Source organism: Aythya fuligula, chromosome 5 (genome assembly GCF_009819795.1).
Source record: "Aythya fuligula isolate bAytFul2 chromosome 5, bAytFul2.pri, whole genome shotgun sequence".
In the NCBI taxonomy this organism is placed as follows: domain Eukaryota; kingdom Metazoa; phylum Chordata; class Aves; order Anseriformes; family Anatidae; genus Aythya; species Aythya fuligula.
Window position 1 is genome coordinate 11,323,326 of NC_045563.1, and position 23,363 is coordinate 11,346,688.

Here is a 23,363-nt window from a genome sequence, read left to right on the forward strand (position 1 = left end):
GGGGCGGGGCGCAGCCCTCTCAGCCGGAGCCTGCGCGGTTGCCAAGGCGACGGGCACACAACATGGCGGCCTGAGGCACGGCCTGAGGCACGGCCCGGCCCGCGGCGGGGCGAGCGCAGGATGAGCAGTAAGGGGCGGGCGGCGGGGCGGCACCGGGCCCCTCGGTCCCCTCCGGTTCCCCACAGGGAGGCCGTGGCCGCGGGGTGCGTTGGCAGAGCCCGGCCGGCGCCGTCGTCGCGGCCCGCTGCCGGCTCGGGGCTTCCCTGAGGGGCCGAATCGCGCCCGCCCTGCCCGGCCTTGTGCTCCTGGGCCGCCCTGCGGGTCCCTCCCGTCGTTTCTGCCGAGTTTCCCCGTTGGTGTCCCTGCCCCACAGCCCCTGTCCCGCCCGGGTGTCGCTGCCTGAGCCGGGTGTGTGCCTGGGTACCGTGCCCGAACCCAGCTTCTTGCTTCCTCTGCTTGTATTTCTCTCTTCCTGCATGTATCGGTGTCATATTTAAACGTCATGGGTTTTCTTCCTCTGCATCTTGGCGTCCTGACAACAAAATCCCTACTTTTTGTTTTTATAATACCCCGTGATGGTTATTGCACTGCTCTTTTCTGTCATTTTGCATTGGATTCTTTAGTTCCAAACTGGGAGAGATTTTCTGTGCTCTCTAGGCACGGTAATAGCAGCCCAGTCTTTGCACTCCATCATTTGCTCGTTGTTTTCATTTACATTGTTCTTAATTGTCTGGGCCCTGTAATTTCTTGTATGTTACACTGCCTTTCTATTTAATAATTACTTCCTTGCCATTCTTGTGGCCACTTTTGCAGTGTTAGACTAGTTTGTGGTGCTAGAACTTCTTCTTACAAATAACTTCTGTATACCATTGTACTATTTTGTTGACTTGTATGGAACTTTATTCCATTTCCCTAATCCTCATCTACCTTTTCTCTAACTATTCCAAGCCCAAACATCCGTGTGTGCTGAAACAACAGGGAAGAAAGTGAGAGGTTAGGTAATATCTAGATTGTTACAGATGCATGAAGGAATTATTAACTGGGGATTAGATCTTTATTCCTTAATGTGATATACAAGTGTAACTCAAACACTGTTTACTAAGTTTCATGCATGAAGCATTCCATCTTAAAATGCTTGTGAAGTTTTACAAATTTCTAGCATTCTTCACCTGAGAGTACCACAAATTCAGGTAAACTCGCTGGTAATTAGTTTTGCTTGGTAGCTGCATTAAGATGCATAGTGTGATATTGAAAAGCTTTGACCTGACTATTCTCTTTCAGTGTTTGTTTGAAGTTACTGTAATTGATGAATCAGAAGTAGATTTTTAAGAATCTTCAGAAATCTTGGCTTGTGGGCACTAATTCAAAATCTGCGTTAAATTGTTAGTGTACTGTAAGTCTAAATTGTTTCCATTTCTATTCTGCAAAAACTCATACTACCATTCTTATAATGCCTGAGATCCATTCAGTTTCTCATTAAACAATAATTAACTTGTCATACAATCATTCTCTGATTTCCTCCCTGGGAGAAAAGCTCCTCCATCTTCAGTGATTTGTTTTTTTGAGAGTTTACATTTAATGTTATGCATCAAAAAGACGTTTCACATAATGCAGTTTTCATTCCTGATTCTGTACTTCATTCAATTGATTGCAATTATTCTGGTCTTTGCTGTCATTTTTTCCAGTGGTGGAGACACAGTTCTCTCTTAAGTGTCTGCCAGCTTAAAGCCTCAGGTGTTTGTTACTCGTGTGGGTTTTTGTTTGTTTGTCTGTTTGCTTTTTTTGTATGTCTGACATTCTATTGTAAAAATTAATACATCTGTGGTGATTTCACTGTGATGGGCAGCTAAATTGCACTAGAACTGCTCTGTCCCTCCCATCCCTCAAAGGAAGAGAGGGAGAAAATAGGATGGGAAAAGGCTCAAGGGTTAAGATAAAAGGTCAGGGAGATCACTCACCAATTACCATTATGGGCAAAACAGATTCAACATAGTGAGATTTATGTAATTTATTCCCCAGTATTAAAAGAATAGAGCAGTGAGAAACCAAAAACAAACTAAAAACACCTTCCCCTCCATCTACCATCTCCTACATCCTCCCCCTGAGCAGCGCAGGGGAATAGGGGCTGCGGTCAGTCCCTGATGCTTCATCTTCACCGCTCCTTCACGGTCCCTCTCTGCCCCTGTTCCACGTGAGGCCCCTCCCAAGGAATGCCGTCCTTCCCAAACTGATCCTGTGGGGGCTGCCCGCAGGCAGCAGCTCTTCAGGAACTGCTCCCACACGGCTCCATACCACGGGGTCCATCCCCCAGGAGCAAACTGCTCCACTACAGGTTCCCCACGGGTGGCAGCTCCCCCCAAACCCTCTGCTCCTGGCTGAGGGCACGGTACAAAGCATGCTACTTGCTGAGGTGTGTTGCTTAGTGATCACCAAAGTCAGGAATCACCTTGCTTAGAGCCCTCATTGGTCAGTGCTCAGGTAACAGCCCCAAGAATTTATCAATCTCATGGTCCCATCCCTGTCTTGGAGTCTCCGGTAGGTATCGCCTCCTTTACCCATAATGATTTTCAGATTCAGTTTCTGCTTTTAAAGCAGTTCTGTATGTAATTGTCTGTATAAAGAGCATTAGACAGTGTAATTGCTTTTAAATTACCCCGTTTTTCTCCCCTTTTCTAATTTAGATGGCCTAATTTGTTAGTTGAAGGAAAAAGGGGGGAAATAGTACATAGGAAATGAAAAGGATGCTTGAATTTCTGGAGAAGATTAGGTTTTAAAGAAGGTCTGGAACAGCACAAAGTATGATAATTGGTAAACCTAAGCACGAGGTGATAAAAATGGGAAAAGCAAATGATAATTCTCACAGAAGCTGTGCTTTTATATTGGAGAAAGCAGAAAATTTCCTCCTGCAAATCCCCCTAATTAAAATGCAAGCATTTGGATCACAAGGTAAAGAAAGACTTTTAAAAGGAGTAAGCATGAAAGCTGGGGAGGAGAAAAGGGATGACGGCCAGACAAACTGATTGCTGGTTGGAAGACATCCTTAGAATGTCCCTGCCTAAGTAACTTGTCTCTGCGAAATTTCTTGGCAGGCTCTCTCCACTCTGAGGCTGTATTTATACTTGTAAATTAAACATATCTGGAAATCTTCTCGGCCACAAAGAGCAACTGGCATGAAATGGCCCACATCTCTGCTAGTAAATTCTCTTATCCTCCAAAACAGGGCTGCAGGACAGAACCTCTGCTTGAGGAATGACCTTAGAAGGAGTCCTCGCCTGGGGCCAGGAAGGTGCCTAGGGGAGCGGTGGTTGTCCCAGGCCAAATGTGTGCCAGAGACTGTTGTCACAGTAACTACACAGACAGCTACACTTCATCCAGTTTGCTGCCATCAGCACTGCTTTGGACTCCTACGCTAATTTTGAGTCCCATAAAGGGCTGAATATGACAGAAGAGGTTTCCTGCTCTACCTCCCTCAAAATGACTGGGTTTGGATCTCTCATAAATAACAGGGCTATCTCAAAAGCAAAAGTAGCACAGAGCCAAGCAGGACTGGTTTTTGCTCAGATGAAATACGTGGAGGAATTATCAAGGTTAGAATCTGTAGGTGCTACACAGAAAGGGAAACAGGAGGACGAGGTGGGAGAGGGGAACCAGTCAGTGGGATTGGTAAAGAACAGTTGATTACAAAGGTGAAGGAGAATAAAGGAGGAAAGAAAAGAAATGTCAATTCTGAAGGAAATTAGGAAAAGACTGAATATTAAACAAAAGCATTATTTTTAACTTACTTGAAAACCCATGCCTGAAGTTAAGATGGGAATAAAGCTTTAAAATCAGAAACTGCTTTAAAAATAATTTGAAGCAAAGCCAAGATGCACTTGCCTTTCAAGATACAACTTTTTTGTTGTTTGCTTGTGTGAAAGAGCAAAAAATAAACTCAGGTATGAGTTGCTAATGTGCTGGAGCAGAAAAAAAAGGTACGAAGTGGTGTGTGCAGAAGCATTGTATCTCTAAGCAAGGAGGTAGTAGTTAGCTCCTGTATTTTACTTTCAGAAATGTGAATTCATGTAATGTGGGCAGCAAAACCTTTTCTGTTATTCATTATATTTTCTCTCAAATAACCAATGTGTTGCCAAAAAAAACTTTTATTAAAAAAATAAAGATCCAGCTATCTGAATTTAATAGATCAATTACTGGTTGATACAGCCTTTACGACAATTTCTATTTTAAACTTACTGAAACAATATATTTTTGTTTTTAGAATACAAACTGGTTGGTAAGATAGGAGAGGGAACATTTTCTGATGTTCTGAAGACACTGAGTCTTAGAGATGGAAAGTACTATGCGTGTAAACACATGAAACAACACTTTGAAAGGTATGCATAATTATACTACTACAGAAAATCTTACTTAAATTTAGTGGGGAAATGCAAAATAAGGACTAAACGAAGGTTTTTGAATATGCTTGTGTTAAAAAGGTTTGCATATAGTATACAGGTCAGCTGCTGCTGACTACAAAGGACCTTCCTATTTGGCATTGGGTACTCTATTTGGATTTTCTTGAGTACTCTAACTGGTGTCCTTCCCTGTAGTAAATGCTGCCTGACCCCTGGGTTGAGAGTGAAACAAGAAAAATGTGGCCTCAGTATTTAATTTCTGCCTTTCCAAATACACTGAATGTACTTGTGCTGGTTTTATTCTGGCTGTAGATAACAGTAGAAGGAAATGTCCAAGCCCCCCCTCATGGATAGTATGTTTTATTTCAGTCTCACTTTGAGTTTTAAAAGTCTCACTTTTGAGTTTTAAAGCAAGTTAAAAGCACTGGTTTTATCCTTACTCCATTGTGTAGCGTTAGTTCTCCTTCATACTAGCATTTACATTTGATTACATCCATCAGCAAGATGCTACATGGGCACAAAATAGGTGCTTTCTGTCAGTTAGAAAAACAGAGAAGAGGGTTGCATGGAAGTATAGACATACACTTGATGTTCTTCTCCAAATTTATATATGCACCAGACCCTGCTTTTTGGGTCATTGGCTTTGTATTCTCAGTTAAATGACTTCATTTCCTAGTGATGGCAGTGGGAACGACACGTCTACTTAAGTAAAATGGGACACTGCTCTGAAGTGAAATTCACAGTGTAACTCAGAGCTTCAGAGACCATGGAAAAGTGGAGGTTGAAAAACATTCCAGTAAGTTTAAACAAAGAAAACAAACCCAAATATCTTCAGTTAATGAAGTCATGTGACTTACGATTCTCTACTGTGTTGTTAGAGAACTGTTGGTCCATTTATATGTTACCTACTATTGACCACATTTGCCCAGTTTATGGTCAAAACAGTATTTAAACTAGCTGCTTAGCTACATTCAAAGCAGATCATATGCAGTCCAGTGGAAGGGAGTAACAAGCTAACCTGCGTTTTAAGCAGTGTGTTTAAAATGTCTCTTAGGCCTCTAACCCCTTGATAAATTGACTGATGAATTCTTTTGATGAAACAAACTCTTCTAGCAACAGATAATCGTGTTTCAAACAGAATCTGCCTATCCCAAGTATTTCTCCCAGTTTCAAATTGGAAAATTATGATTTGGTGTTTAGCTGTAAGTCATGAGAAGGCTTACATATCCTTTTCTGATCTGTTCTGATCCATGAAATAGTGTGCAGAGCTCTGTTTCCTGCTTCCTCTTCAGAGTTTCTATTGCATGCAGTTTTGTTGTTTATTAAAGTCTAAGAGGGCAACTTAATATTTAAACACTGGTTGAATGGTATCCATTTTTCATGCAATTGCTTATCATTAAAACTTAATTTTAAATATTACATTTGGCAAGGCTAGACCGTCACTTTCAGCAGCGTGCTGAGCAATAATTGGTATGTATGCGACACCAGCTCAGAACGACCTGTATGATACATACTGGTAGGTGACACACAGTTTTTCCAGATCGCAGCTTGGCATGGTAGCTGACATCTGGAGCAAAATGCCTTACTAATCATGTCTAGGTAAGTCCAGCTGCTCTGGACTGTAGGGAGGAATAAAGCCATTCTCCTCTTTACTGACTTGCTCTATAAAGAAACAAAGCAGGTCCTGCATTTGGAAGTTCAATTTCAGACTGAAATGGAGTGGGTTCTGACTGTCTCATGGCAGGGGAGAAAGACAATTATAATCTAGTCCCTGATTGCAAATCAGTCTTCTTTTTCTTTCTTTTTTTCTTTTTTTCTTTTTTTCTTTTTTTTTTAATTCATCTTTAGTATTGAACAAGTGAATAATCTGAGCGAAATACAAGCACTAAGGAGGTTGAGTCCACATCCTAATATCCTTATGTTACATGAAGTTGTTTTGTAAGTATGGTGCATCCACTTCTTCCTTAACCCTTTATTTGAACAATATCCAGTAACTTTTGGACCTAGAGGCAACCTATAGGAACTTGACCAACAAGAAAGAAAAAACAGCAGATATGCCACATTCTAAAGTCATTGTGCCTTTTTTTCTTTGGTTAAGAAAAGGTGATCTGTTATTGCTCTGACTCTTCTGTAGCAGACTGAAAAACACTTCGACATCCTTATTAAAATGACAGACTAGATATATTTTAAGCATCGCTAAACTTCATGACATAATACATAATACTTGCTGGTGATTTGAACCCACATCCCATATCCAGGGAGTGCTTTAATGCATGGTGTCACGTCTACTGGAGACTATTTTGGTTAGGCACACTTAGAGCTTATTTGCTGAAATGGGCCCTGGAACTACTGGGCTTTTGGGTTGGCCTGGCAGGTTGAAGTAGGGATCCAGGCAAAGCAGCAACTGTGTAGATACCCCTTTGCAAATAATAGAAGTTTAGATCTCTGAACTAGGCAGCAGCTGAGGTACACATTTGAAGAGAGATCAGTCGGTGATGGAATCGGGCTCCTTCTAGACACATTTGGCACTTAAGTGTCTTCTGAGGCCTCACAAAGTTTGAGTTTTATGACAGCATTTCCTCCACTGCTGTGCTATACTTCCTCACTATGTAACAGGAGACAAATAGTTCATTATTCTGAGTACTTGGCACAAAACTTGTTGAATGCCTAAAACATTTTTTCTAGCTCTCCAGCAATGCCTCTGCTCCAGCCTCTGGTACTGTACTGTTATCAGCAGACCCATTTAGCACAAATGCATGAAAAGCTGGTAATCGTGGCAGCAGCTCAGCTTTCTGGAATTGCCAGCTTCAGCTGCCGTGTGTTAACCAAGTGTAACCCAGATGGTCAGCCAGCTCGCCTGGCTCTTTCACTGTCTGTAAACTGGATTGTAAATTGTACCCACAACCTTTTGTTGTCTGGGTTAATGGAGCATTGTAGAGGGGGTGTACTTTAATTCAATTACCTTCTTCTTAGAAAAACTGTGGACCTAAAGATATCTGCCTCTGCAGGGCAGTGAAATGGAAAATAAGGTGTCAGATATATATAATCGTATCTTGATAACACTTAGAACTGCTATTGTCAACAAAACAGAGATTCCAGTCACAGTCAGGTACCCATTGCCACTGATACTAATGACCGAGAGAGAAAGTGTTTCATGTCTGGCATAATGTTTCCTCTATATTATTGTAACATTGTACCATTTAATTTACTGGAAATTTCCTGATACTGAACAGCGTCACATACTCAGAAAACATGCATTCAAATACCTGCATGAGTAAATCAGATCTTAAAGTCTCCTAATCTGTTTCTTCAGTGATAAAAAAGCCGGCTCCCTTTCACTGATATGTGAACTTATGGACATGAATATTTATGAGCTGATAAAAGGTATGTAGCATGTGCTTAAGCAGACAACCCCTCCTTCTGCAGATCACAAAGTGGAATTAACTGTACTGCACAAGGTTATTCACTGTTACATATGATGAAACTTTTAGCGAATTTTTATGCTGTACTGCTTCATTCTATATTAATTTCCAGTGCAAAATACCCAGTTTAAAGCATGGATGCATGCAGAAGCTTTCCAAGGGGTCAGGTCAACGGCGATCTGTTTCTACAGTCACTTGAAAACAGGGAAACAATCTTCTCTACAAAACTATTACCTTATATAACAAAAATAACTTAAACAGGCTCTTGTTAAGTCAGGACTATAACAAAACAACTTGAAGATTATTCCCATTTGTTTCAAAGACTACTGAATCGATGAATAATGATTTTCAATTTTTGTGTCCAGTAAAATGCCTTTAACCAAGCTTTCTTTATAAAATAACATCATTCACTGAAAGCACCTAAATTTAAGAATTCTGGAGATGTTGGTCAAGGCAGGTGGAAGACCATAAATCTTAAGGAAAAGTTCCTACAGAAAGGTTTAGAACAAAAGCTAATTTAAAAACAGATCTCTTACAGAAACAAAAGGAGTTGGATACAATAAATGGAGGAGCACTTTCAATTTCAATAGTAAAAGAGGATTTTTTTTAATAATTAAAAATTTGTAATGTCTTCAGAGCCGGGAGATTCATTTCCGTAACTCAGCATGCAACTGATGATACTCTGTGCAGTAGAATAAAGACTTGCTCTCAAACATTATGTTCATGACATTGAGTATTCAGATCTCTAACAAAAGTAGTAACCCTGTTCTGACCTAGATAAAGAGCTGAGATTAAAATACACTTGCTTGACTCTGTAGATTCAGCTATGAATAATTGCTGCTTTTTATTTTTCCATGATCAATTTGTGAAGTTATTAAGTCAGAGTGAGTAGTAGAATATAGGAAGGAGTTCTCATTGACAGTGAATTAGTCCAGTGCATTAAAAACAATCCTGTAGCTTTTTATAGGAAAGATACTATACTTCACTTATGGAAAATCAGAATGTTTAGATTTGCTCTTTAACTGCCTTTAAAAATAAATCCAAAACACCAAATTTCAGTTGGTGTACATTTCTCAGTGTTTCTCTTGTTCTTTTCATGTGACAAAACCAGCTATATTAAACCTTGTACACAGATGGAAATCAGCCTAATAGTTTCAGTATATTCTGCTTTTTTAATTTTAATATACAGTTCTTGTCAAACTCCTAGGAAGATTTTCCATAGGAAGATTGTTTTCCTGCTGCTTTTTTTTCAGAAATTAATTTTGATGGTTTCAAAGTAGGCCTAAGTATGTGGTGGTTTTACCTTACCAGGCAGCTGAACTCCACCACAGCCACTCTCTCACTCTGCAAAGTGTCAAAAGGACTATTTCCTATGGGGCAGAAATAAGATTTTTTTTTTTTAATTTCTCCCAAACAACTCTATTTATGGCTTACTGCAAAGTCGAGAAATATAAGGTGTGGCAGCTTATTTAAAAGAATAATTATTTGGCAAAAATTCTGAGTTCATATTTAAATTGGAAAATTAATCTCAATTCTGAGCCAGAACACTAATTGACCAGGGATATCTGGGTAACAATGGAAAATAGGAGCTGCTTTTGAATTTTCAGGGTTACGATTTAAAGGAGTGTGGTGTTAATTTATAGAACAACTAAATTGTGTGTATTGGCAATGCTCTGAAAACAGTTTTCAGAGTGTACAAAAGTAGCTACATTACAGACAGTTTGTAGTCTTTTGTATATTTCTACAGCATATAGTAATATAAATCTCTGCCATTTTCTGAATACTCTGAATCTTGCAAAATTAAGTTCAAAAAAGGTTCAGGACAATTTAAAAAAGCTTTAAGTTAGAAAAAATTAAAGGCAAGCATGGTTTGTACAAAATTTTGCAGTGAAGAAAAATCGGGATTGACTGTAAATTGATTTCTAGTTTATTAAGGTGTATGAAGACACTCTTTTAATTAGGAGGCCAGTTCATTGTAATGCCTAATGTGGGAAGTTGATCCTTTTTTTTTAACCCCTTCATTACACTGGCAACAGATTCATCTCATTTCAACCAAAGTTATTTGTCTGTACACAGTCATAATTCTGTAACTATTAATTTGTAGTGGTACCACAAGTCACTTCATAACTGAAAAACAATCTTGCCTTTTGTTTAATCAAGAACAATTTGGTCATTTAAAGTGATAAAAAAAAAAAAAAAAAAAGGCTCAGAGAGATGTGGGGAAGGTGGCCTGAAGAAAAAAATATTGTAGCCTCAAATTCACTTCATAATGACTTCCAAGTGAGATTTGTGTGGTGATAAATCTGAAAGTAGAAGAGCATCTGCTCCAGATTTCAGTAGTTACCTGTAAAGAAAAACAAAACAAAACAAAACACAATTGAGCATGACTTCTTTTCATGAAGGCTTGATTTTTTAAATACTAATAATAGTCCAAGTTGGGTTAAATAACAACACCTTATAAAATCTTTTCTACTGTAAATAACAAAAAACCTGAATTTGAAAACACCATCTCTGTCTACCGAGGTAATAATTTTACAGTTTCCTCTGTAAATGGAGCTCTGTTTCAAGCGCTGTGTTATTTATTCCTGCTCAGTGGATTATGGTGGCTGGCTGGAGGAGCACGGCGAGCAGTGGGGGACACCAGTCCATTTGCAGCGAGTTTTTGCCCTGCTCATCTCCCTCCTCCTCCCACGCCAAGCACTCGCACTGCTGTCGGCATGCAAACCAGTACCTGTTCTGGTTTTCAGAAATGTGATCACTTCTGCCACTGTTGATGACATTGCAGCATTACATAAAGGCATTACAGCAACATTAAAAGGCCTTTGGAGCCTGTAAAAGAAAAAAGCTGTGTAGGTACTTTAGGGCTCTGAAAAACAGGTAAATGTTATAGCTATGGTTATTGCACAACTGCAATAGCAAGCTAAACTACCTAGGTTAACCTGTAATTTCCAGCTCAATTGTGAATCACAGTTATTTAAGCATTGCACTAATTTGAGGTGATGGATAGGAATCTTGAACCTTACGGCCTGTTCCTTTTTTTTGGAAAGGAAATGAGAGATTTGGAAGCGATATATTCCAGTTCTATTAGAACTTGGAGACAGATATTGCAAGAAAAACACACAGTAAAAGCTAAGGCAGTTTATAGACTACTGAACTGACAGCAATGTTAGCTGAACTATTCTGGTGCATACTGAAAATTTAAATTATGTCTGAATTTGAGTGGAAAATGGATTGCAAAGCTAGCTATAAATGACCGAAATAGTATAATTGAAAAAGGTAATATCAATTGGAAGCTGAAGATGTTTTTTTCTTTGTATTCTGTTGTGTGTTAAAAAGGACTTGTACAACTTGAAATTTAATTCTAGGAAGGAGAAAGCCATTACCTGAAAAAAAAATAAAGAACTACATGTATCAGTTATGCAAATCTCTTGATCACATACATAGGTAAGAGACCTGCTTTGGCAACAGCTTTACAGTACACTTATCATACCTCTATTTTGGGGCCATCTCTAAGCAGCTGTGTATAACGTGAGGCAGCAGACTGCTGCAGGGTGAAAAAATGCCATTGCCCAGGTATTTCTTTGCCTGTAGCAGAGCCCTGGAAGTCAGCAAGCTGGCAGCCAGTGTGCACAGCACCCCATGGGAGCTCTGCTCTCTGTGCAGGAGCCCTGCTGGGAGCAGGGGGCCCTTTCCATCCTTTTCTAACCCTGCTGAGAGCAACACCAGATAGCTTGACTCCTTCCTCAACTGACCCTTTCCCCATTCCTGTAGCTGTTGTACCACCATGGTGGTAAAATTCAGTTTTTTACTATGCTGTTGATAAGGCTGAAAGAGTGTTAGTTGCTTTACTTTTTTTTTTTTTTTTTTTTTTTTTTTACAGATAACTGGAAGCACTGATAATTTTTACCTTTTCACTGAACTCTTCTCTCTGATCTGTTTATATTGGCACAGAAATGGGATATTTCATAGAGATGTGAAACCAGAAAACATATTAATAAAGGTAATTCATTTTATATGAGAATATTTAACTGAAAGTGAAGTATATTGTTATTTTTCTGTTTATGCTGAGAAAGTAATGCTTCTTCATGAATAAAAATACAGTTCTTAAATATATACAAACATTTGCTTCTAATACTTCATTCCTGATCTAGAGGAATGAACGGGCAGGTTTGTTAGTGGCTAAAACCAGATGAATCTGATGTGTTGCAGCCTTCATGTGTCTATGCCAATCTGCAAACTGGTCCTTTATCATGCATTAATCAATATCTTCTTTTCTGTATTAACCTAGAAACAAGCACTAGCATTCAGTTCTGCATCTCTTTCTTTCTACATTTAATACCTAGGTTTAGTGGAAATTGCTCATACAAAAGAGAGCAGAAGATACTGGCTTCTAGAAAATTTCATTGAAATCTATTCTGAGTTTCAGAATGGTATTTTACTAATGTCTGAAAACAAGGATTTCAAAATTCACTTTATGAATTTTTATTTTCTGGAGATAAAGTTTTCTTTTAAGTCCTCTAAATGTGCAGGAGAACCCGTTGCAAAGAAAAGCTAAGAGCACCTGTTATATCACTGCTAAACACAAGATGTCTAAGAAAATAACTTAATCCAGATGTCCTATTTAGCAGTCTTCTCTTCAGTAATAGTCCATATGCTTTTCCATTAACTCTTAGCTCTGTCTTTTAATGATGAAGAGAAAGGCATTTGTGCATATTACAACACATAAATCTCTTCAAGTCTTGGAGCTACATGCTATTTAAATGCAGTTTTGCTGCTATAATACTCTCCCTGGGTTTTCTGAAATGGTATTTTCAATCTGTTGATTTATTTTATGATGACTACTTCACACATTGAAGGAAAATCTTTGCTTGAATATTTCAGTCTTTCTAAATTGTCAAAATACTTTATTTTTGCAGCAGAATACCCTGAAGCTAGGAGATTTTGGATCTTGTAGGAGTATATATTCTAAGCAGCCCTACACAGAATATATCTCCACACGCTGGTACCGAGCACCTGAATGCTTGCTTACAGATGGCTACTATAGCTACAAAATTGATATGTGGAGCGCTGGCTGTGTTTTCTATGAAATCACAAGGTACAGTGTTCAGTTCCTTATTGTTAATCCAGAAAATCAAAGGTAAACAACTGAAATAAGGAGCACATGGTATAGGTAATCTGATCTTTGCTTCCACAGTTTTAGGGAAGTTCAGTGCATGATTAGTTTGCAGGGTTCACGAGGCACTTACTGTCCATTGTCTCTCTTCACCCTATGGCAGGTTAATAATAAAACAGTGGGATGATTAAGAGAACACAATAGGCATCAAAAATATTTACAAGAAAAGCAGCATTTTTGAGCAGTCCCTCCCACCCCCTGACTTCATGTTTCAGTTTGATAAAAAACGCATTTTATCTGCTGTAGCTGTGAAGTATGGCTCATTTCCTGTCATGAGTATAACTAACCATCCTCAGTCTTGTTCATACACTTGATTTTCCCTCTTCTAATGAATTACTCTTCAGCAAAAACGGATGAGACCATAGAAGACAATCCCTTGGATTTACTAGTTTGGTTTATAAAATAGTTTGCTCAAGACCCTTGTGCCAGGACCTTCTGTCCTGGAATATTTTGAAGTTAGTTTCTGATGCATCAAGAGTTCAGAAAAACCTGGCTTGTAGTCCTTCAAGATTTTCAAAGATGATAAAACTATTATTTTAACAAAATTGTCATTGGCCTTCAAGAAAAAAAGAAAAAATAACCACTATGAGTATTTCTCCATTATCTTTGTGCCCTAGCAACAGCAGCAGTTCTTTATTCTCCTCCCACACTACTGCCTCTGATATGCAACCAGGAGTGGTAACATTTGCTTTGCTTCTTTCCTCCTCCTCCACATGGCAAGTGCAGCTGCTGCCGTCACCACCACATTAAATGACAACCCTTATGCTTTGGCTGCTAACTTGCAGAAACAATTCTCCTTCGGTCAGAAAACTGTTAACAGAAAAATTCCAAATGTGGCAGTTCTCTTGCAAAGTAAATTGGGAACAAATGCTTTAAAAATGCCATGTTTTCCCATCCCAGTTTGAATCGGTGGGTTTTGAAGATTTGCAAGAAAATTACATGTTGCAAACTTTTTTTTTTTTTTTTTAGGGTAAAAAACCTTAAAGATGTTTCCTCGTAATTTTAGCTTAATGAAACAAATATCAGTCTTTGCAACCACTGCATGTTTTCAGAGACCTAATAGATGTGTTCAGAAAGAAACAAGAAATGTTTATTGGAAGTCACTGAATTTTAAGACAGCTTTGCCAAGTGAAAGGAAAGTATGGACAGGTTTGTTTCTTTTCAGGAGGATCTTGCAGTTTTTGCTGTTGAACATTTGCATAAGCCTTTACACTTGAGACCACATTTTGTAAGGGTTTTTTAATCTTTTACTCAGTCATGCTTCTCTTTCACACCTAGTTCTTCCTTTCACTATTCCTCATAAACCTGGGCTCCTGATGATGTTTCTTTTGTGGATTGCGCAGTTGTCCTTCTTTATGTTTTAGCTTTACATTTAGAGGCAGCACATGTTTGTAATTCACATAAAAACCCACTCCCAACTGCTTGTCTTGAGAGATACAGCTGCACAACATGAATCAGCTCTCTTTTTCTCTCCTTCTTCCTCTCAAAGCTTTATGAAGACATTCAGAGAGATGTGCAGCCAGCTGTTTGACTGAATTTGCAAACAGTTAAAAGAAGTTTCTTCCTTCTTCAAAAAGGGATGAATGTTTTGTTTTCAAGAATCAAGTGGTGCTACTGAAGTGTTTCTTAAATTATATACCAAAGGAAATGCTCTGCTAGTATGGAAAAAGGGAACATATGCAAGAAACAAATGATAGTGGACCTAACTTGTTGAGTCACATTGCTCTATTGATAACAATTTTCAAGGACTCTGTGCAAGTTTTATATTAACTGAGGATCAAGCTCAGGAATGCAGTTCAAAATACCATCTTTCCAGTATTGCTGCTTGTAAAGAACCTCCGTGTAAGAATGGAATGTTTCTTATAAATATGTATTTGTGTGCATACACAGCAGGAGGGACTGCTTGGTTCTGCTGTCTTAAAAGGAGGAAAACTCATACTGTCTTCTGGGATCTGCCACTTCGCTAAAAGAAAACAGAATCCCATACCCATTACTTTTGATCAGGAGGGATGTTGTCTTTACATATTTTACTCCAAATCTGTGAGGAGAGGGCAATTACAGATTTCTGCTTACTAACCCTAACTATCCTTCCTGTCCAAAAATGCAGTTGTATTAACCTACTGCTCACATTATCCTTCTGTTGTTGGCTGGTATTAAACTGTTCACAAACAAATAACACAAAACTTCATCTTTCTCTTAAATTAAAAAATGTTAACCAAAGTGGCAGCTATGCCATTTAAACTACTTTAACTGTGTTCTGTAGCGTTAATACCATCTCTTACCTTGCAGTTTTCAGCCTCTCTTTCCTGGATCTAACGAACTGGACCAAATTTCAAAAATCCATGATGTTATAGGCACTCCTGCCAAGAAAACTCTCAACAAGTTCAAGCAGTAAGTATGCATTTCCATAGTTATTGGTCTCAGTGTTCAAATATTCAAAATACAACTGTAGAGCTGTGTACAATTTCTATACAGGGAACCGTCACAAAAATCAAATTCTTTTGTGACAGCTGCTGACAGTGGTGTCTTCTGTCTACCCCCGAGCCCCAGAGACAGGCACGTATTTGTGACTCTTGTAGGCAGAGCAAAAGAAATTTGAGCCTACATCAATCTTATTTGGCCTTATTTCTGTAGTATCCTTAAGGTCAGTGGCATAAATTGTTAGGAAAGAAATCTTTTTTTTCCAAGTGTTACTTACTTGCACCTAGTAAGTGATTAACGAAATCTTAGACTAACTTCTTTCAGTCAGTTTTAGTTTCTCTATGGATATGCATGAATAACTGTTTGTTCTCAACTTGCTTAACACAGGTCAACAGTTATGAATTTTGATTTCCCCTTTAAAAAAGGAACAGGAATACCTCCTCTTGTGCACAATTTATCTCCTAAAGGCTTCTCTCTCCTGTATGCAATGATAAAATATGATCCCGATGAGAGAATTGCTGCCCATCAAGCATTACAGCATCCTTATTTTCAAGAATTCTGGCAAGTGACTTCAAATCATTTCAATCTTGACGACTACAGTTAAGAACTGGGGGGACACTGTGTGCTTATTATATAAGGTGGACTGAAGTGAAGTTCACTTACAGTGCTAATATTTATGTTGCTACACAATGAAATATCAGTCAACATAAGTCTTTGCACTGAGTCCAAACTTCACCTAAAGCACAACTGATGTTTTCTTTTCTTTTTTTTTTTTTTTTTTTTCCTTCTTCCCCCAAACTTTTTAGGGCAGCTGATACACAGGCTTTGGCCACGCACAGAGTAAGATTACTAGAAAATACAGCAGGGCAAGTACCTCTGCATTCAAGGCAAGTATCAAAGGAAAGCCAAAAACAGGTAATATTTTAGTGGAAGCACTGTCAGCCCACTTAGAGAAAGTAATTTGTGACACTGAGCTTGTTAGCTACAAACAAATATTTTACTTAAGCTGATTACTTGGTTTTATTCAGTCGGCCCAGACACCAGTCTTTGCTGGGTCTGATGCAGCTCACCATCCCCCCAGGCCCTGAAACACAGGTTAGAATTTAAAAGCTGTGATACCACGTAGTACCTCTGGCAGACATTTTTCACAGGTGCTACTACTAGAGTCAGTGCTGTGTTGTTTAAAATATGGTCTTCTGCTTTTTTTGCTATCTACACTTGACTTCTAAAAAAGTTTTACAGATAAAGTTGTAGCAGAGAGAGAAAATGTATTTGTGCTCTCGAGGCCTTCAGTCTACATTTTGAATACATTTGTTGTTGTTTTTTGTTTCTTTGTTTACTTTGTTATCCTGTATTCAGATCATATCCAGACAAATACTGAATTTACACTGGCTGCTGAAAATCAGCAAATTAAAATGTGATGAAAAATTCTAATTAAATTCTAACTAAAACTCTATTTATAGTCAAATTACATGAAAAATACTCAACATACGCAGTCATAGAGTTCATTCTGTCTGCAAGGTGAGATAGAAGTTAGTAAAAGAAGTGAGATAAAAGTTAGAAGGTGAGATAGAAGATAGTATTGCATGAAAAACTCTGAAATTCATTTTTTTCACAAAAGTTACCACAGTAGAGAAAAAATATATTTTCCACTGTGCATTTGACATAGAAAGCATGAATCCGCTTTTCATGCAAGCAGACACATTTTCCACCTGTTTAGTTCTTAGGTTCATCAATGTGAGCTTTGTAAGAAGCACAATAGGGAAAATTTGCAAGAAGCATCATGTGAGGTAGTAATTTTTAAAAATAATTAATTGAAATAGTATTTGGCTGAGTTGTTTCGTTCTGTTGTTTCTTTTAGTTTTTTATTCTTTAAGATGTTATCAGAAAAAAATAAATCTCAATTTCTTAATTTTAAAAGGATCCTCTTAGGAAAGCCCAGGAAAAAACAAAACAACATCGACCCCCTTGTGGAGAATTACCAATATTAAATCTTTCTGGAGTAGCCAAACTGACTTCTTGTCCTACATCTACATTGCGTTCAGTTTTTCCTACAGCTAAGGAAAGTGGGGAAACCCCCGCGTCACAGTCTGTTAGATTTATGGGATCAATTATCGAGGTATAGACTCTAACTTGCTCATTAAAGTAGAACAGCCAAATATGTTTTACAGAGCACATTTCAAACTTCTGTTGTTTCCTCAACAGTCTGAGAAACAGAAGGCACGTAAGTCTTCCCTGAAACATTTCCACTTACCTGCTATAGGACGAAGAGGAGGAGGTTACTGACCGCCTTGTAAAGATTTTGGAGGTTGAGGAAAAGCACGGCTATGCAGTGAGTGAAACAGCCCCGATCATGCTGTCATTGGTAGAGATCTAACAAAACCAACAGTGCGTTATTTTGTGTTTCTGACAATTTGTCAGAAAACCCCACAAGGTTATAATGGGCTGCTTACCTAGCATTTTGGTATTCTGTTCCTGAAGACTATCAATATTTAATTAAAGCATTGTTCTGGCTGAGCTTAGAGAGCACTCTGTATTGAACTTCCTAAATATTTTTTCCTTTTAGAACCTGATGGAGGAAGGGGTTGGTTAAAAATAACATGAAAGGATTTGTTGAGCTTCAATATAAAAATGCAAAGTTGCCTAAAAAATACAAGTTTTCATATTATTGAATAAATGGCAGCTAACTTGACCTATCATATATATTTTTAGTTTTTTTCCAGTGATTTCTGCAAGGTATTTACCTCCTGTATTTAATAACTTCAACCTCAAGCTTTATTGAGAACTTGCAGATTGTGCAATCATATGAGATACTTGATTTTGATACAGTTAATATAACTTAAATATTTTTAGGTAACTATTTACTAGCTAAAAGATAAAGCAACTTTTTGTCTGATTCAAAAACAAATCAACTTTGGCCAGTTTTCTTCAAGCAGTGTTCTTAATCAGAAGTTTACACAGTGACTGATACTGCACCTAGTTGCTTGTAAGAGCAATACATGAATGCATTTCATCGTTTCAGAAATTTTACAGATCCTCAGTAACAATTTAATATAACGTTATTGCTCTCTAGCTCTTTACAAAGCAAGCATTTAAAAAGTATTTTTATCATACTTGGAAAGTATTTATTATAATTTGATACCATTGATTTTGAAACTCCTGAGTCAGATCTCCTTAAAAAAAATGCAGTCATTAACTTGATGTTTTACAGAACAGTTTTACTGTTTAAAAACCAAATGAGTCTGTTTGTGTGAGGCCTGCTTTGCTAGGGTTTAGAAATCTTTGGTCAGCCGGTATAGCGGCAGGACAGGTTTTGCAACCAACTTTTTTTTGTTAGTCCTAAATTACTCTGCTCATAATTGTTTTTTTCACCCACCTTCCTGACACTGAAACCGAAGAGCTCTGGGCCATCTGCTGCTGTGCAACAGCTCTCTGTGTGACAAGAAAGTGAAAAGCAACCAATGCCAGATCAGCACTATTGCTCAGCGACAGGGAATGGCCTGTGCTGCCTAACTTTTTTGTCCCTTTACAGAAACAGCAAAACAAAAATCAGCAACTCGATTGTAAAATCTAACTCAGGCAGCAAAAATCTAGATTTGTGACCGACATTACTGCTGAACTATTTACCCATCCTTTAATTTCTTGTTCTTTTCCTTTTGGGTTATGAGGCAGTCAGTGATACATTTTCAGGTTTTATAGTCATCAAGGCATTACAGCTTTGGTTTTTACTTTTGTGGTAGATTCACCACTGCATAGCTTGTGGTGATGAGAGGGGGGAGGTTGGCGATAGGCAGAGAAAGGTGGCAAAAGGCATGTTGTGGTAGATAGGTCACAGCTGCACATGACAGTCAAGTTCTTTATGAATTCTTTTGAGATCTACCACTTCGAAGTGTGTGGCTATCTAATAATTATCTTTGTGTTTTGAAGAAGGCATTCTTTTCACATACCAAGGAGCAACGTGACATTACTAGCAAATTATTTAAGTGTGAAAATGTCAGCAAGCTAAATGTTTATGTGGTGCATACCATGGGAGTCATTTTTTGGTTTGATTCAAATTTGACTGTGCAAGGTGAATATCTTGTGCCTGCAGCACGGCCTACTCTACAATTGCTTGTTTTATTTAATTTCTTCCTAGCAAAATTTTAGAATCTCAATAGGAAGAATGGAAATACCTCCCAGTAAATTGTAAATTACATAAATCATTGTAAATTACAGCACATGAAGGGTAATCTGTATTGCTGCTACTCATCCTGGGTATGCCACAGAAACAGCAGCTTTCTCTTACTAGCATTAAACAAATATGTAAACAGTCTTAGCGGCAGTTGTGCAGTAGACCAGTAGAACACCATAAAACAGGGAGAATTAAACAGCGGAATGCAACAGTATAGGTAGAGGCTGTTTCTCATTTTATTGAAACTCGTACTGGATAAAGATCATCCTTCCTCCAGTTCTAAGTTCCTCCAGTTCTAAGCAAAAAATACACTCCTGACCAGGATTATCTTGAAACTGCAGTGGGAGTACATGAAGACAGAGTGACCAGCCCAGGTCTACTGTTGTGTTACAGTTATCATCTCCCCACGTAGTCACACTTATATGTTAGCAGCTCGTATCGTTCAAACAGAACAGAGAGTTTGAACAATAATATTTGTTTGAATATCTAGCATTAATTTATAGACACACAGAAGTAATTTAAAGGTGTGATGCTAAACTTAGGCATTAAGGATGGCAGGTCTACAGGCAACATAGTGTAACAGTAACCTCCAGCTTCTTACCTTTTTTTACCACAAGTTTATCCAGTGTGGTTTTCTGCTTTGTTTTTTGTTTTTAGTTTTTTTTTTCCCAGAGAGGAAGATGGTGATTTCCTGAGCGTTACCCATTTGGGGTTAAGCATGGTATGCAAAAGTAAAAATGATGGTCTAAAATTAGGTAATGTATCTGAGGGATCTTGCTCTCTACAGTTATGAATCTGTGACATGATTTTTAACAAATCAAGCATATGTCAGTCTCCAGATTCTTAAACCAGAAAATAATAAAAAAAATCCTACAATCGGCTGAGCATCCAAACTCAGAGCTCTCTTATCTCAGTAATACAATAGGCAAAGTATGTTCTTTATGCAGATACGTTAATTGTATTGGTAGCTTCCTATAATCTTTTTTTTCCTGGAAGTTTCAAACATGAGATGCTGAAGTTTAAGTGGTTTCATTCAACAATTCAACCCCTACCCCTCAAAAGAATTCCCTCAGATCTTGTTTTCACAAGATATTTTCCCATTTTCAACTATTATTGCAACTTTTTGCATCTGTGAATAATACCAGGTAGGTAATCACCTTATTCGTACACCAAGAAATAATTATATTTGTTGAAAAATATGAAGTCAGAAATTTTTGTAGCTCTAAACTTGGAGAGAAAAGGTTATCAGAGTAGTATTTTGTATATCACTAACAATTCTGTCTCACATAATAAGTATCTGGGGCTGTCAGTCTGTTGCAATGAAAAGAAGCAAGTTCACATTCAGCAAATTGCCTCTGCTATGAAAACTGAGTATTTCAATTGAATTACCACTTTGAAAATATTTTTTTCCATTTCTTTTAAGCTTTCAGGTGGGTCTTACAGGGCTTGGTACTTACAGTGCTTCATGGGCATTTATTTCATAACAAGTTCTTTGCTATTACTCTTCTGGAGACCGCTTACACTTTTCTGGCTGTTGGATTATTAGGCAATCTTGAGTTTTTCCGATTTGCTTTATAGTTAAAATACATTCAACTTTAAACTATAAATTGGGAAGTATTGTTCCTACCACCATTCTTTGAGCCAAAATGCTGCACTGAGATGACCTGTGTTCTACCCTTTAATTTTTTCTGTAGAACTCTAAGTTCTCTCCAGGTAAGTTATTAGCATCCCTTTTCTTCCTAGAATCATTTTTTTTTCTTCATGTGGAAGAAAGAATGGGATGGATAAGTTCAAGCTTTCAGGTGCCTGCAAATAGTAAAAATGATGTTCCTGGAAAAAAAAAAAACAAACAAGACCAGACTCACTGTATGCTATTTGACTATGGTTTGTAACAGAGATGTACTCTGCAACCAGAAATGTAAGTAGCTGCCACTATTAACCTCAGATTGGATACTGTGGTCCTTCCAGTACCGATTTTTCCTACAGCTGGTAAAATACAAAGTCTTTTAAATAGATTATTTCATCTTTTCCTCAACTGTTTCATTTTGACTCAAACCATATGAAGCACGCACATAAAGAACTCTACAGGGAGATAACTACACTAGTTCCCAGTGACAAGGTTTATCTGTATTTTAACAGTTAAACCCAATATGTTAATAAAAATTTCTGAACAATAATGGTGCTCAGTTTCAGTATTTTCCCCATTCCTTGTATTTTAGAAGACTGCGAGTAGCTGAGAATTACGAAGTACAGTACTGTCTTTAACAAAGTAGACAATCCAAATGCTGGTTTATGCTGCCTGAAATGAATGGGAGATGCAGTTGCAAGCAGCTACTGCAGTTGTTTCTCTACAACTTTTAATTCATTTCCTGAAAAACACTAGCTTCTCATGCCCGAAGGTGTCTAATGTTTACTTGCAATGAGAAACATTCTACCCCCCTCCATTGCTGGAGAGAAGGACAGGCAGATTTTGCTGAGGTGTGCCCTCACATTGTGGCCTCGGTTCTGCTCTGCCTCCCTGCAAAACTCAGCAACAGGCTGCCTATTTCTGCATAGGAAAGGAGGAAAGATATGATTGGTACTTTTATCATCTGTCATTACTGGGGCTAGATGTGGAGCACCATTTATTTTTTTTTTCCATCTTCACAAGAAATACTGAAAACAATTTAAGTGTTTTGTTACTGACTGAAAATGTGTGTTTAGACAAGCAGCATTAAACTATACAACCAGATATGTATTTCCATCGTACTTATCAAAGTGTTGAATTGTAAACAAGATGCCTGTAAACAGGACAAACAAGTTGCCTAAGAAACCCAGCTGCTCCTACATGTTGATGTAATTTTAGTTTGCCAGGTCAGAAGGTGTTTGTCTACTACTGTCGGAACGGTCACTTCTGAAGTCCCAAGACAACATTATGCAACTACAAAATCCTCATCCCACAAAGTTGTCTGCAAGATTTCTGCTACACGAGGGATTTGGAGATAAACCACTAAGAATGAGAACAGACCACCATTACTTCATTTTCCTAGTCAAAACTCAACTATATTAAATATGAAGCAATGTTCTAGGTAAGACTTTTTAAAGGAATTTGTTCTACAAAGTTTAGATTATATTTCTGTACCAAACATTTAATTCAACAAAGGATTGATTACATCAAAGCTGATCAAATTTGAACAGAAAGTAAACAAAAATGCATATTCAAGATAGTTTAATATGTATTTTCTGAATTAGAAATATCACTTTCTTAAATGAATGAGAAGTTCTAGTGTAATGATCCATTACTCCCCTCCCCCACCACTGAATTACATTATTTGTACATATAATACAGAGCTGATTGCAGTTGGAAACAACAATATTAAAATAAAGGTTTAATAGATACAAAGGATCTTTTCTCCACAACATAGTTTTCCTGGTGTTTGGACACCAGATTTAAAGTAATTTTCTATTAGCATTAAACTATTTAAGTGCAAAACAATTTTGTTTTAAAAATCTAAGATTGCAGCATCCATCTTCCTGAATAACATTTTGAAGCCAGAAAGTAATGACTTTCATTTTCTACGAGTGCATTCCAGGCTGTCTTCTAGCCATCTCTGGTTAAAAAAATCAGTGCAAAATAAACAATGGTGAAGTACTAATTTAACCATTGAACTTACTTGGATTTAAGAAACATACTTTATTTTACACTATATATATATATCTTTTATTTATATATTTATATATATAGATTAAATTACACTGGACTTTAAAAGTATAAAGAAAACCAAAAATGTTACTATTTTTTTCTG

The 23,363-nt window shown here is 37.8% G+C and overlaps 1 protein-coding gene and 1 long non-coding RNA gene across 8 annotated transcripts; one reads left to right on the forward strand and one right to left on the reverse strand.

The window, feature by feature from the left end:
- Positions 1-37: 37 nt before the first annotated feature.
- Positions 38-23,359, forward strand: MOK (MOK protein kinase). 7 transcript variants are annotated; one of them, XM_032188446.1, is made up of 13 exons: positions 38-127; positions 949-993; positions 4,256-4,370; positions 6,240-6,329; positions 7,705-7,775; positions 11,179-11,257; positions 11,765-11,813; positions 12,730-12,908; positions 15,276-15,377; positions 15,795-15,968; positions 16,214-16,322; positions 17,671-17,739; positions 22,424-23,359. In XM_032188446.1, exons 1-13 carry the CDS (start codon positions 121-123, stop codon positions 22,625-22,627), a joined length of 1,293 nt encoding a protein of 430 aa, XP_032044337.1. In that variant the 5' UTR covers positions 38-120; the 3' UTR covers positions 22,628-23,359. The 7 variants fall into 7 exon arrangements, with proteins under 7 accessions (XP_032044337.1, XP_032044339.1, XP_032044335.1 ...); XM_032188448.1 differs by lacking the exon at positions 22,424-23,359 and adding an exon at positions 21,322-21,424; XM_032188444.1 differs by lacking the exon at positions 22,424-23,359 and adding an exon at positions 17,329-17,526 and having other exon boundaries at positions 17,613-17,763.
- On the reverse strand, positions 10,024-15,353 carry LOC116489797. Its single transcript, XR_004253317.1, has 3 exons — positions 15,269-15,353; positions 10,545-10,642; positions 10,024-10,157 (listed from the first exon to the last, which is right to left on the reverse strand). It is a non-coding gene; the product is annotated as an uncharacterized LOC116489797 (long non-coding RNA).
- Positions 23,360-23,363: the final 4 nt, after the last annotated feature.

Bases quoted from the DNA above. Each gene is read 5' to 3' on its own strand.
- MOK (XM_032188444.1), top strand. The intron at 11,258-11,764 runs GTAAGAGACCTG...ATATTGGCACAG, and splicing joins TCTCTTGATCACATACATAG to AAATGGGATATTTCATAGAG. The intron at 15,378-15,794 runs GTAAGTATGCAT...TGCTTAACACAG, and splicing joins ACTCTCAACAAGTTCAAGCA to GTCAACAGTTATGAATTTTG.